General features: G+C 39.8%; 1 protein-coding gene across 1 annotated transcript in view; it reads right to left on the minus strand.

Annotated features, from left to right (window-relative positions):
- MYO1E (myosin IE) overlaps window positions 1-14,725 on the minus strand; it is a 190,527-nt gene that overhangs the window by 102,832 nt on the left and 72,970 nt on the right. The window contains exons 2-4 of the mRNA XM_019732308.3: window positions 10,716-10,859; window positions 4,725-4,814; window positions 1,503-1,597 (exon numbers count right to left, since the gene is read on the minus strand). Of these exons, the coding sequence (XP_019587867.1) occupies window positions 1,503-1,597; window positions 4,725-4,814; window positions 10,716-10,859 (329 nt within the window). The remainder of the gene's footprint in view (window positions 1-1,502; window positions 1,598-4,724; window positions 4,815-10,715; window positions 10,860-14,725) is intronic.

The following is a 14,725-nucleotide window of genomic DNA, read 5'->3' on the forward strand; positions in this document are numbered from 1 at the left end:
AGTTAAACAGATAATATAGGTAACCAAATAAAAGAAGTCCATCAAATAAACATAGATGGAATCATAGAATTAGAAAACAACTAATTTTCAACCATTAATTAAACAATGACTGTGAAATGACAATTTATAATGGATGGATCCACTGGCAATCCACTGGAACGTGATATAGAGAGAGACCAACAGGCATTAAGTGCAGAGCATCACTGAGAAAGAATTTTCCCAAAGAATTGAATCTGAATCTGATCAAGCTTTTAGATATAAATACCAACGCACAGGAACTATAGAGGACAGTATAACATCATGGTATACAATCAGCTAATCCCAGACTATAGAAAATTCTATGAAACAAAAGACCATTTCGTTTAACAAATAAATGCCAAGAAAACAAAAAGAGTGAGAGAGGATTGCTAATGACTAAAAGACTAAGAGACATAGCAACCAAGGCTAGTGCATGAGCCTTGTTTGGAGCCTAAATAAAAACAAACGATAAAAAAAGAATTTATAAAACAGTCATGGAATAGAACTGATAATATTAGATGATGTTAAAAGAACTATTCATTTTTCAGGTGTGGTATGAACGATCGTTTAGAGGTACATAATGAATTACTGACAAACGAAATGATTTGCTACCTAGAATGTGCTTTACATCATCAAATAGAGGCAGGATGGGAGGATTAGGTAAAACAGGTTTGGCCATATATTAATAAATGTACAGGCTGGATGATAAATACACAGGGGCTTATCATAACAGTCTAATTTTTTGCATGTTTGTAAATATCCCTAATACAAATTTTTTCAAAAATGCTTCAGATAAAAAATTAAAGAACTAAAGAAGATGAATGCAAATATGACAAAATGTTAACTGTCAAGTTCTGAGTGATGGGAAAATGATGGCTTATATTTTCTCTACGCTGGAAAATGTTCATAATAGTAAACAAAATTGTAAAAGCATTTAAACCCAGCAAAAACTGGCAGCTGGGTCAGGTTAAAAGGATTCTGAAATGTAGCTACAGACACCTAATGCTGGCCTTTACCACTAATGCCCATAGAAAATTCAAAGCAGATGACAAAATATTATATACCAAAAAAGCTCAAACTTGAACTGTATTTTTAGGGAAAGAAAAGAGGGACCTTGGGAAAAGGACTCCAGCTGACAAAACAGTGAAACTTATGACATAAAGAAATATCAAATGGGAGGGGACGTGTTTTACGATTTTTAGTTCAGGGCCCCAGGGATGATCAATGAAGATCTGGCCAACGCCTTGTTCCCTAAAGCCTTAATGCCTTAAGCAACAGGGATATAAACAGCACCCCCACGGAAGCGCAAAGCATTTATATTTTAGAATTATAAAATAAACCAAGACAAAGCAGACAGTGTGCTTATTACTCAGGTATCCAGCCTCTGACATCAGCAGCTATTGCACAAGCACTGCTTCTCCACAGAATCTCTAACTACAGCATGATCTCACATCCTCCATGCCTAATAAGGCTCGTTCCCATACCTGATGATGACACACTGGTTCTCTCTGTCAATGATCATGTTTCTGTACATATTATCTGCAAGAGCATAGATATGAGGTGGGTTTTCATACTGTGCCTAGAAAAGGAGGGGGGGAAAAAAAGGTCAGATAGAGCAACACATTAAATTTCTTTTCCTGGCCTTGGCCTAAACCACTGTATAGTTCCAATGCCTGTAATTACATCCTAAAGCTTACATAATACAAGAATTCATTAACTTGCCTAGGCTAGGAGGAGTTACACCTAACAAAATGAAGATGGACTTTGGAAGGATTCCCCTGGAGGCATACCTGTGATTCAGCCTTCAGCTGAATCAGCCCACGTCTTCAGATACTCCAACACACACCCTTCCACCCAAACATGCCTCTGCACATGACATTCCATTGCTAAGCGTTTCTAAAGACACTTGGGCAACAGGTCTTTAGAGAGGCTACTAAAAACCTGGATCTCACTGTAGCAGAATTCTAAATTCCTACACAACTTTTTTCCTGAGAGGTAAGTTGGAGATGACTATCTATGACAGAGGAAAGAGAAAAACTAAAAATTTTCCATAAGAGGGCAAGAGGTATGGCTCTTTAAAGTGACAAACTGGTTTGACCGGTTTCATTTCAGTAAGAGGGGGGAAAAAAAAATCCTACCACATTAGGGTATTCTCCTGGGTTTGTGTTTTAGTGTCATGGGATAGTGTAGCTATGCGTAAATATAAATTTGCCATGTCAGGATGACTTCAAACCTACTTTGTTCAACTTCTTAGCACCCACCTTGACTACTTCCTCAAAAATTACCACAAAGAAAAATACTTCATGTGGTATGAAGCTGGAGAAAGAACATTCCTTAAATTTAAGGCTATCTAACATTAAAAAGTGAGAGGAATACCAGATTCAGAGTGAGAAGACATTTAGACTCTGTCTTTCCCTTCATTGGTGCCCATCTCTCAAGCTGGGATAATGATATTCCTGCTACAAATGTCACGGGTAACTGAGATGATGGATGGGAAAGTAATTTGAAAAGGTAGAAAAATATGCAAAGGTACAGCAGCATTTACTAATCCAGCTTTCATACTTATTATCCAATGATTTACTATAGGAAAGGGGGCCTGGCCCAGAAATTGCCATTTGTTGCAAGTTCTGGCAGAGCAGAGTTGAATGATGAAAGGCAACGAGAAGAGGGTGCTTGGATGCTTGCACACAACATTAAGCACTGGTGTATCCAGTGCCCACGGTTCCCCTGATGTTGTGAGCAGGAGGTTCACAAGGGGAACTGCTTAGTGACGGTCAGAGACTATTTCTGGGACTGGTCGCCTGAACAACTCTGTATAGCAACAAGAATAATAGGTCCCTGCCTTCACCTAACAGTCAGAAAGGGATGCATGGAAGGGACCTCAGGACATAGTTTAAAAATGGCCTTCTAGCCTAGATTGTTTATGCACGTCTATTTTTAATACTTCTGCAAACAGGGAAATAGATAATAGGAAAGAAAAAAAGGATACTGTGTTTCCCCGAAAACAAGACCTAGCCGGACCATCAGCTCTAATGCATCTTTTAGAACAAAGATTAATATAAGACCTGGTCTTATTTTACTATAATATAAGACCAGGTCTTATACAATATAATGTAATATAATGCAATGCAATGCAATGTAATGTAATACCAGATCTTGTATAATATGAGACTGGGTCTTATGTTAATTTTTGCTCCAAAAGATGCATTGAAATTGATGGTTCGGCTAGGTCTTATTTTCAGGGAAACACAGTAGAGCTTTGGGCAGTGGAGGGGAAGTTGTGGGCAAGTCAGTGCCCATTAAGGCTTTAAAGCTGATTAACTAGTTACACTTTACATTTGCATGTGACTCTGTTTTTCAAATTAGTTTCCTATCTGTGGTCTCATCAAACTTCTTAGCTACCTATGAGGATTATAGGGTAGGCATTTACTCCACCTGATTCTGCCCTCCCCTGAAATCCCTGAAAGTTATTAAAACCCAACTTCAGCTCCAACACTTAATAGACTGGAGTACTTTACCACTCCGAGTCTCAGATTCCTCATCTGTGAAATGGGGGTGGAGAGTAATACACAGCCAGCATCCAGGGCTGTTTTATTATTGTCACAAGTGTAACACAGCACCTGACACTCAGTAAACACCAATTTTACAACACTCTGTTACCATTAGCAGTTAAAAATAAATGTGTATTTTTTAAAATTCTAGGGCATGTCTTTAAAGAGAACTCTTCAAAAGATGAACGGCCTAAAAGGGACTCATGTAGCAATGCTTTTCAGAGAACTGGAAAGAAACAACACGAACGCACAGCACTTGTATCCACCCGCCTTGGCTGTCATGGAGATTGCCAAGCCAGCTCTGCGCCCCCTGCCTCTGGCCTGGTGCTTAGGGCGCCAGGGCAGGGCGCAGCCTCTGCCGACAGAGTTTCCCTTGTGCTGGGCTCCCATAAAGGCAGCATTATCAAACGGGACTCTCGCGTGGCAGCCTCCTTCAGCTCTAGCGACCAGCACCATTCATCTGGCAACAATGGGGTGGGCTCTTGCTCTGGGTAAATTGCCTTCCACTTCAACTAATGAATTTGTGTGGGCTCTCTTTTGTTTGTTTTCCAGGGGTCAGGATTAATGAATGCTCTTGTGCTTCTGCTGCAAAGGAAGAGCAAAGGGAAAAAGATGCAGAGATGGGGAGGCCTGGGGAAGTGATGAACCACCTAAGGAAATACATTAATTAGGATTACAGTTTCTATTTTTATCACACAACAGAAATGGCTATGGAGCTGGGTCTGAATAGGGACCAGAGTCGCATTAGTAAATGAAGTAATAAAAGATTCATTTTAATGTTCCAGTCCTAGCCACAGCTTAATAAGTAAGTTCTGATTCAGACAGAATGACTCTCATGGCTCTATTTATTTTTTACCCATTATTGACTTTTCAGTCCTAGAATTTTGTGGCATGTGAGGAAGGAGTAAGAGGCTCCAAGGTTCTACATCCCATTTAACTGATTTTGTAATATTCCAATATTAGATAGCCCTACGCTTTTTTGAGCTACGCTGTAAAGAGCAGCACGTCATTAAACATCAAACAATGTCACCTACTTGAGCTTCCCCAATAATATTCATAGTAAAGAAATGCAAATTATTGCCAACATCAAGAAAAACTAAACATTCTTCCAAGAAGCCCAAAACTCCACAGGACTTTATGTGGCGTGTAACTTACCGCTCCTTGGTACATTTCAATTTCCTTCTCCCCAAAATATGGCATCTGCTTGAAAGGGTTGACTGAGATTAATACAGATCCTATATATGTCTGAATTTATATCCAGTTAAGGTCCATTATTAATCTTCACAGCTACACATTTTTTCAAATTAAGTAACCGGATGTTATCAAAAATCCATACTGACTGTCAAAGGGAAAGCTCTTGTATTTGTTTTCTAAAAGATGACAAATAAAGACAAAGGCAATTACCAGCTAGCTCAGATTTTGTTCCTCTCCAGGAAGAGTAATGAACTTAATTACCAAGGTGCTACAAAAAGAAATTATTTTAAATAAATTGAAGCACATTCTTTTAAGACTGGTGACATGTACAGCTAGGAAAAACAGACATGATGAAGGTGTTAAAAGCGCAGTTACCATCTCTCTTCTCAAATGACATTATTTTTTTCCTTGGAACTTTTTCATCTCTTAGGTATACTATGAAGAGACTCATTTAACAAACAGAGGGATACAAGACGAACTTAACAGTCATACTCTTTAGAAGTTTAGGGGAGCTGAGTTGTATCCACAGGGTATTATTCAGACCAGAGATCAGGTTTAGGGGAAGAAGGTGTTATTTCTGCATGAAGAATCCAGGAAGGCCTCTCAGAAGAGAGAATGTTCATATTGAATCTTAAGTATTTTACACAACACATTTTAATGTGCTCACATGAAAGAAGTGTTATTATAACATAAAAAATTTTCCATTTTTTCATTCAACAATCAACTAGCTTGAATTGGGTGTCTACAACATGCCAGGCACTGTTCTAGATGCTGGAGATACAGCAATGAACAAAATGGAATAGACGAAACTCTCTGCCCTCTTGAAGAAAGAAAAAAAACCCATAAAAAATAGAAAACAAAAAAAATAAAACCACACACATACCCAACATTATTTATTTTGATCAATGATGTCAAACGTTTAGAAATTTTGCAGTTGAAGCGGTAAAGTTATGAGATCTCCTTTAGTTGTAAAGGGAATACTGTGAATGCCACCTATCCGAGGCAAATTGATCAGTACGAACAAAGAAAGAGCTGCCTGAGGACAGAAGCCAAAGGAATCACCTCCCCAGTAATTCCTTCCTACCTTCCAAGCCCTTGGTTATCAAATAAATGTGGATTGGGTTGCCTAAGAGCTTCTATAGGAGCCAACATATTGTTTTTACTATTAATAATCTGCTATGTGAAGAGATATCTTATAAAGTCTTGATTTTCACGAAGTCATCTATATACATTCTGGTAAGGAGACACTCAGAAAAAAAAAACATCTTTCAGTCTACTCTAGGCCAATCCTGAATCAATGACTCAGGTTGAAAAGGGAAAACTATAGCTGTGCCCTAAATTTCCCAGGCTCTCAAGGGCCATAATATTTGGGAGGATTCCCAAACAACAAAGTTGGGTTTGAAATAGATAATGTAGTTTGCATATTGGCTAAGTAGCTACACATTTACCTACATCAGAAGAATTGAGCAAGATAATTTATTTAAAGACGACAAACATATTTTAGTTATTTCAAGTGAGAGTTTGGCCTAATTGTTTATCTAACGGCCTGCCTTTTTTTCCACCTGGCTGGGTTGGCAAAGACCTCAGCTACTTCCCTGAGAGCACAGGCCTCCTACTGGGTGGGTCACTTGTGTAGAACTCAAAATACTCACTCCCACTCCCTCCTGCATAATTCAGGTGTGTCTTTGGAAAAAGCTGCTCCCATCACTGTCTCTACCCACATAATCTTTGGCCGTGAAGGTGTGGCCCTAGGTTCATTTTGAAAATGTATGGAGCTACAAGGCTATGATACAAAACAAAAACAAACAAACAAACAAACAAACAGAAAAACAACAACACCATATATAAATGCCATCTCCTGTAATAGAATTTGCAAGACAGAAGGGACCCAACAGATCTTGGTTCCCAAATGCTTGCTGCGGATCTATGAGTTTCCCCTGATCTGTAGCAAGAATGACAAAAAGGGAAACAGCGCTCTGAATTTTTCATAAAGCTCGGTTTATTCTATCTAAAAAACTATCCTTTATTCTCAGATTATTTCCTTTCTGTTTTGAGGGTATTAAAATATTCTTTCTTTGACGAGATGTGATGGTAGTGCAGCTTCCGTAAGTTTGTTTTTAATGGTCTTATTAGGCAAAGTTAAGAGTTCTACTTACATACACACACACACACACACACACACACACACACACACACACACTCTTTAATAGCCAGAGAATTCCCCAAACCACCCACAATGACCTAATCGACTTCCCTGTTTTTGTGACTGACGTGGGTCAGGGAGGTGAGATGACTTGCGTGAAGTCACATTATGTGGAGAATGGTCACGCTCGATCTTGAGCCCCTGGCTCCGGCCGCCAGACCAACGGTCATCTCACTGCAACATGCTGCCCCCCTACCCCCAACATGAACTGACTGCCAAGGGCCAAACCTCACTCAGAACAACTGCACTCACTGCCTTGAGCTCCTCTTGGTCTGGCACGAAAGTCTTAATTCCTAATTCAAGGGCTGAAAATGCCAAGTACAACTGAGTGTGGTCTTTGAGTAAAAACAAGTTTGGAGAAGGTTGGACCAGACGAGAATGGAGTGCTTTGCACGGGAACTAGTTTTGTCAGCCAAGTGGCTTTAAATGATGTCTCGTCAGGCACAAGAGCAAACACTGCAATGTTTTTTGTGTGTTTTTTTTTGAGTGTAACTGTAAGAAGTGTGGCAACATTCAGGAAAAATGGATGGTAAATTAAACCTTCCTTCCTTGTCTTAGGCTAAAAAGCTGAAAAATATGGGGTTTTATTGGTAAACAATGTTAGCATTTTCTAAGTAGATGTTTTTTTTAATGCAGAACAAAGAAATGTGCATTCAGCCTAAATGCATTAACAATTGATTGTTCCAAATGCTGACCTTCAGTACAAGACAATGTGCTGGTATTAGATACAGAAGAGGTGAAACGAGCAACTGTATAACTTAATTGGAAATCGAATCTCTTGTTGCCTTAACTACTAAGCTTAGGAGACGGAAAAAAAACCCCTTATTTAAAATAATGCTACGTTATCATAATAATATTCCTTTAGCACTAAACTGATAAAGAAGGCTTTTGGCTTTTATCACTTATCAGAGGAAAAATTTGCAGCTAGACCCTTAGTATTATTTCATAAACATCCAACAGACTCGTCAAACTTCCTTAAAGCTGAAAGCAGCAGAGTTGCCATTGGTGGAATGCACATCGATGCTGAGTTTCTCATTTATTGAGTGGGCAGAGATTTCTAAAACACGAAGTCATTAGTGGTCAGCTAACGCATTTCCTTGGTAGAACACACAATTAGTCAGTCATTGATTCAAAGGCTGATAATCAGCCCCCTCTGTGTGAGTCATTTAAAAATTATGCTGTCTGAATATAAAAAGCAAGTCTTGATAGTCAACAAATTTTCAATGAATAATGCACCATGCCAAGAATTATGCAGAAAACTAAAATACACGATGCAAGAGGATATCATTTGTAAAAAATGAACAAGAAAGCACATATAGATGCATGTCTGTATGTGGATAAATTGAAAAATATACAGCAAGTTGACAGGCATTAACCCTATAGGGTGAGATTACAGGTGATTTCAGTTTTCTCCTTTCTGCTTGACTGCGTTTTCTAAATCATGTTAAATGAACACATATTGCTTTAAAGGGTTTTTAAAGCTTTGTGTGTTTTTTTTTTTTTTTTTGGTTTTTTGTTTTATAAGAAGACATATAAGACACAGCCCTTGTCCTCGAGGACTTTCTGGTGCTTTAGGGGTAAACAATCTTTGTGGGGAGAAAGTGAATCTGCCTGGGTTGGCTGCTGAGAACCACTGTCATCATTTTTTTCTTTTCTTACCCAGTTTATCAAAAACCAAGTTTCTATGTAAATAATGTAATAAGCTGAGCCTACATTCTAAGAAAATTCCAATAAATAATTTGTTCAACTACATTTCGTGGAAGTCAGCCTTTTATGGGCCTGTCAATAAACCAATCTTCCATTTAAAAGTTTCTATGGTAAACGCATTTGAATTTCCAATAAGCGACTTTACAATTGCATTTTTGGAACATAACTCAGAAATATGGAGGAACTTGCCATAGTATAATAACTAATACTTACTATGTAGTTACTGCAATCATTATTTCATTTAATCCTACAACAGCCTTATGCAGGAGATTTGATTATCACTCCCATTGTACAGGTGAGGAAAGCAAGGCACATAGATCACACAAAACTTCATCAGGTCACCAGGCCCATGCAGAGTAAGGTTCAAAGCCAGGCAGTCCAAACCATATCCTGCACCCAACTCTTTCTAGTCTATCATCTGCCATGGGTTTTGCACATAAAAGTGATTAAAATGTTTTGATGATGATAAGCCCAGATCAAGTGAGCATAGTTCAATTTTTTGATCAAATAAAATTAAATCTTACAACTGAATATTGCTTCCATACAATTGCTTCCATACAATTACATGAAAGGAAGAAGCTCTGCACAGCTACCTAGGAGTCTTCAAATCTTTTCTATAAAGGGCCAGAAAAGTAATTATTTTAGGCGTTGTGGGTCATATGGTCTGTTGCAACTACTCAGCTCTGCCATTGTAGCATGAGAGCAGCCAGAGACAATAATAAAACAAATGAGCATGGCTAGGTTCCAATAAAACCTGTTATAAAATGGGCAGCAGGCAAGAATCTGTCTGCAGGCAGTAGGCTGCCACCCTTGATTAAGATGCTATTATAATATAGCTAACAAATCCACGTATAGCTCTTAACACTTAAAAGCGGGGCTTTAGGGATTTAACTACCCAGATATTTGGTAAAATCTCCTAAAGTAAATGAGAACCAGCACAGTATTGACCAGAACTGTCCAAATGCCTTGGAAGAATATTGTTAATTAGTATTGCTACATCCACGCCTGGTGAGTTGAACCCTCCTCGCCCAACAATGGGCTAGGCAGTCCCCGCACCAGGATTGTTGCACAGGTGTGGGTGATTTTAACAAATACTCAAATGAATGGTGTACATAATAAACAGAAGCTACTGAGGTGAGAACTATTCTCCCCAAGCTTTTGGGGTTAAAATCTAAAATGCAGATTACAAGGGCTGCAAAGACTTCACCTGGAACGGTCATCCATACCGCCGTACCTTCAAAAGCCACCAACAGCATCGAACTTAAACTTGCTGGTACAATTAGATGGATTTTACACAAATCTTCACATGACTATGACCAACTCTACAATAATTCCACTAACACATCTTCACCTCGTTGCACCCAACAAAACTCCTGAATCCTGTAGAAACTTAAGAAAATATCACAGTTCTCTGTTTATAATGAAGTCAACACAAAGCTGAATCAAATTTCCATGCTGAATTTTGAAAAGCCCTATAGAAAATGGCACGTGGCAAGCTAACATGGAAACATAAAGGACAACTCAAGAATGTCAGGCTTTTTCAATTGCTGATCTTCACTTCTCGTGCTTCCTTTAGTAAACATAAGAATGCAGAAAAGCAGACAAAACGGCCTACTTTTTTGCAGGAGGCACTCTTTTTTAAACTTTTCAAGTCTGGACTTAACTACTTTGCAATTAGGGAGCGCTATCGACAGTGCTCTGTGCAGACTGGAACTTCCTCTAGGAAGCGCAGAGGTTTTAGACACCACGTGTGTGGCTAGAGGACGTCACCGGTACAGTTCCAGGAATGAAAATAGACATTGGCTGCATCCTGATTTTCTGACATGCCAGGAAAATAATTTAGCATCATCTTTGCCCCTCTCACAGCTTGAACCAAGGGACAAAAAAAGTACAAAACCACGTTCTGAAAGGGTGAAAATGACGTGAGCACAAAAGCATCGTTCACAATTTCAGCTGGATCTTCTCACACTAGGAATAAAGCCATGTTTCACCATGGACACGGTCATCAATTGTAAATGTCCAAAGAAACCAATAAAGGATACAAAAATGTAGTCGTCCATGTATCGCTTCTTCAGATTCTCCACAATGGCGTTCTCTGTGATCTTGGAGAGCAGGACCATGTCGTCCACACCGCTGTGCTTCACATTGTGGCTTTGCCAGTGGTACCGGTAGGCACCTTTGCTTCCCTACAAATGGAAAACACACAATTGTTAGGATAGTTTATCTTCTTTCAGGGTTTAAAAGGGGGTGGGGGGAGGGCACTCATATTCCTCATGTCAAACACAACAGAACAAAGATTTGCTGTCTCAGACCTGAATTCAAGTTTCGCTTTTACCATCTACAAACTAAGTGAAGCGGGGAAAAGTTATCTAAGCCCACTGTGTCACTTCAGCTTTTCTTTTCTCATTTGTAAAATGGGAGAAATAAGACCCGCTGCATAGAGTTGCTATCAGAGTTAAATAAAATGATATAATGTAAAGCACCAAACAGTGTCTAGAGTATAGTACAATCAATGATTGATGGTCTCCAAGAATTCCTTCCATCTTATTGTTTTGTAGAATTTGAGTGAAATAGGAACTTTTTGGATTTGTTTTGCAAATCATATATATGACAGAACTAAGAAGTGGGAAGACTACGTATCACACATTGACTAGGCCACATTGTCACAATTCTCTCTCCATAATTTACCACTGTCAGTGTACTACTAGCCTTTCACATTCAAAGGATAAGCTCCATTTTGATGACTGATCACTGCTATAGTATGAAGAAATGGACAGGGCAGCCTACACATGATCATAAAACATGCTACGAGCAGGAGGCCCTCATCTGGCCCTATGGTCTCCTTGGACAGATGAAGCTGTGGCCCTTGTCCGCTTATTGGAGTTACAACTTAACACCAGGAATGGCTTCTAAACACCCTGTGACCTGCAGGGTTTCCTTCACCTTGGCATTTCTACAGTGGTATTCCCCCATGTGTTCAGCTATGGGCCAAGCCCTGGAGTTAGGGGGGGATGGGAGCACCATAGTGGGGAGTTCACTGTCCATTAAAGGACATCTAGCTATTGACAGACATGACTCACAGAGGTGATTCATGCATCAGCAACAGTCGATATGTAAATACATGTAAAATGGGTGTTCCAGCACTAGGAGACTCCTTTGTTCTCAGAGAGACACAAATAACTTCCTGGAGAAGGCGCCATTTGAAGTGGATCTAAAACATTTTTAATTTGTCAGAGGAGACTAGAGGAGGGAGGATATTCATTATAATCTACTGGGGCAAAAAAAAAAACAATATGTAACAAATAACGGCAAATAACACATGGCAAGATACTAGAAGATTCTCCCTTCTCTTCAAACCCTTCATGCATCCCACCGGACATGTCACACAGTGGACAAGTATGGTAGGCGCTGAACTGAGCAAGACAGCTCCTGCTGCCTTCTCAGAAGTTCACTTTTTGGGAGAATCTGGACTAAAGAGAGAAAAAGTCTGAATAAGGGTACCTAGAAAGGTGTCAAAACTAGGATGAGAAAAACGTAATAATTGGCTCTTCGAGATAAGGAGGAGGTTGGAAGGAAACAAGATGGATGCCATTTTAAATTTCACTTTTAAAAACTTGTTTGTTTTCTCTGTAGGAAACACCGGTCCTTCGATAAGAGCAAATTCTAAGAGTCTCTGGGAAAAGCAAATTTAAAAAACAACAACCAGGAAGGAGACACCATAGGAAAAGCATACCAGTGCCATGGGCTCAGGCTCCAGAAGGGTCTGGAAGGCTTGCCACCCATGCTGCCTTGCAGAGGGAAACTGTTTATATGATATATTTGGCTTTCTCAGAACCACATGCAGCATCAGTTCTACAAAATTACCTCGGACCTCACCACTCCTTCTTCCTCTTGTGGTAAAGCAGAAAAAGAAAAAGCACTGGCCACAGCCTGACTCACTGGATCTCAATCAAATGCCCACGGTCTCCTTCCAACTAGATTAAGATTCCTAGTGACTCCTCCCTCCTCTGCCCTTCTTCCTTTTCCAGCTTGATTGTTCCTTCTGGGAGCTCACAAAAATTACTCTGCATAGAAAACTATGGTCTTGGAGGAACTAACCAGTAGGTGTGTTTGTATATGTGTTTTTGACCCCAATAAATATCCCCCTACTTAAAAGAGGCACCAAAAAAAAAGACACTTTCTCCTTGGAAAATGTAACCATAGTTGATCAAAACAGCAGGGGTATTAATAGGCTGTTAATAGAGTGGGAAATGGTTTATCATTTTCGAACCCTAGACAATATCCTCAGAAGCAGAGGCTGAAAGTTGCCTTCAGACCGCAAACTACTGTCTTAGAACTGTGAAAGCATGAATTGTGTTTCTGGAACAAACCTCAACCCCTTAGATTCTTCTTCGCACCCCTCACTGGGAGGAGGAAAGACAGAAATGGGGACCTCCCCTTCTGTGTGAGGAGGGCCACTTTCCTCAGATGGCAAGGGCCCAGTTTACCAGGCTGTCACCTTGGCAAGAGCTAGCTTCCTTCTTCTCTGCGGGCTTCTTTTTGGGTGGGAACTCCTTTTTGTTTTGTTTCCCCAGTAAAAATGGTTAACATTTTAAACAAGTAGGGGTACTCAGCAAGGTATTTCATTTCCCAACAGTCCTTGATGAGTGGGGCGTGGCTGTACAAAGGAAGGATTGTAGCTGCTGACGTGCCAGCTAAGAAATGACAATGATAATAATATTAAATAATGATAATTACAATGATGATGGTGAAAAGTTACTCTTACCCCTGACAATGACTGCAAATTACAAGGAAGATATTTCCCATCAGATGAGGATTGAGTGCAGACTTTCTCGAGTTCACATTTAGTTTCTAATGATGATTCAGTTTATTAAAAAGCAATGGATTCACACACAAATTCTAGAAAGTGGGGTACGCCCAGATCCACATAATGGCCTGGTTTGTTCCTCACATTTAGGAGGTGGCACCAAGACACAGGAGGTCCCTTACACAGGAAGAGCCCAGCTCACAGATTCGCTGGCTGATTTGAAAAGGCGGAGTGTCCCTCACTGGTGTGTGTTTACCAGGGTGGGGACCAGGAAGAGCAAAGGTGAGTCAGCACAAAGGTGGGGACTGTTCTCCTGAAAGCCTGCCTTCCCTGGAGAAAGCCCCAGTGTCCTCTGCCTGCTACAGCCAGGTTCTGCAGACACTCTCACTAGTGTGTCCGTGACCATCTTTCTTCTTTGGTTCATCCAGGTGAGAGGAGATCATATACTGGGTAACTACAGGCTTCAAACATGCCCTTTGGTTGCCCAGAAAAGGGAGGCCATTAAATGTGCTGGGTAAATACAACAGACCCAGTGTTGGGCTACCCCCTGGGGGTGGGGGTAATCGTCCATATTCTCACACTGTTCTAGGAAGAGGATACTACATAGCATTTTTAAAGAGCAACATGAAAATAGGCATCAAAATTGTAGTCACACAGACCAATACGTATACAGTGAACTAAATAAAAATGAAATTCACACCTCTTTGACCCAGCAATTATATTTTCAGGAGTTTACCTCTAGATACACCAAGATAAATGTAGAAGGCTGTTGTTCCCTGTAGCAAAGTGTGTAATGGGGGAAAGTGGACACACGGTTTGTGGATTAAGGAGAACATGGCACACCCTCCCTACAAAGGAGTTCTATGCAGTCATTGAAAGGAGTCTGCTTGTGCTGACATGGAAAGATCTGCAAAAGATACAATTTCATGAAAATAGCAATCAATATGTAGATTAAGTAAAAAATGAATGCATGTGTCTAAATTTCTAAAAAGGCATGTGTTATATAATTGTTTTTGTGACGATACACAAGGTTCTATTGGGGAGAGAAAGGGTTTCAGGAAAAGGGTGACTTCTACTTTCCATTTTAAACTTTTCTGCAGTTTACATTTTTAAAAGAACCATATGCATGTCTTAGTAAAATTTAAAAATAAATAGAAACATTGAAAATGATGCCAATACAATCAAGCATTTTCAGGGGGTGGTTATTCGGTGGTGACCAAGCTATCCCCAAAGCAGGGACCATCA

Source organism: Rhinolophus sinicus, chromosome 3, assembly GCF_057876585.1.
Source record: "Rhinolophus sinicus isolate RSI-liver-muscle chromosome 3, RSI-T2T, whole genome shotgun sequence".
NCBI lineage: Eukaryota > Metazoa > Chordata > Mammalia > Chiroptera > Rhinolophidae > Rhinolophus > Rhinolophus sinicus.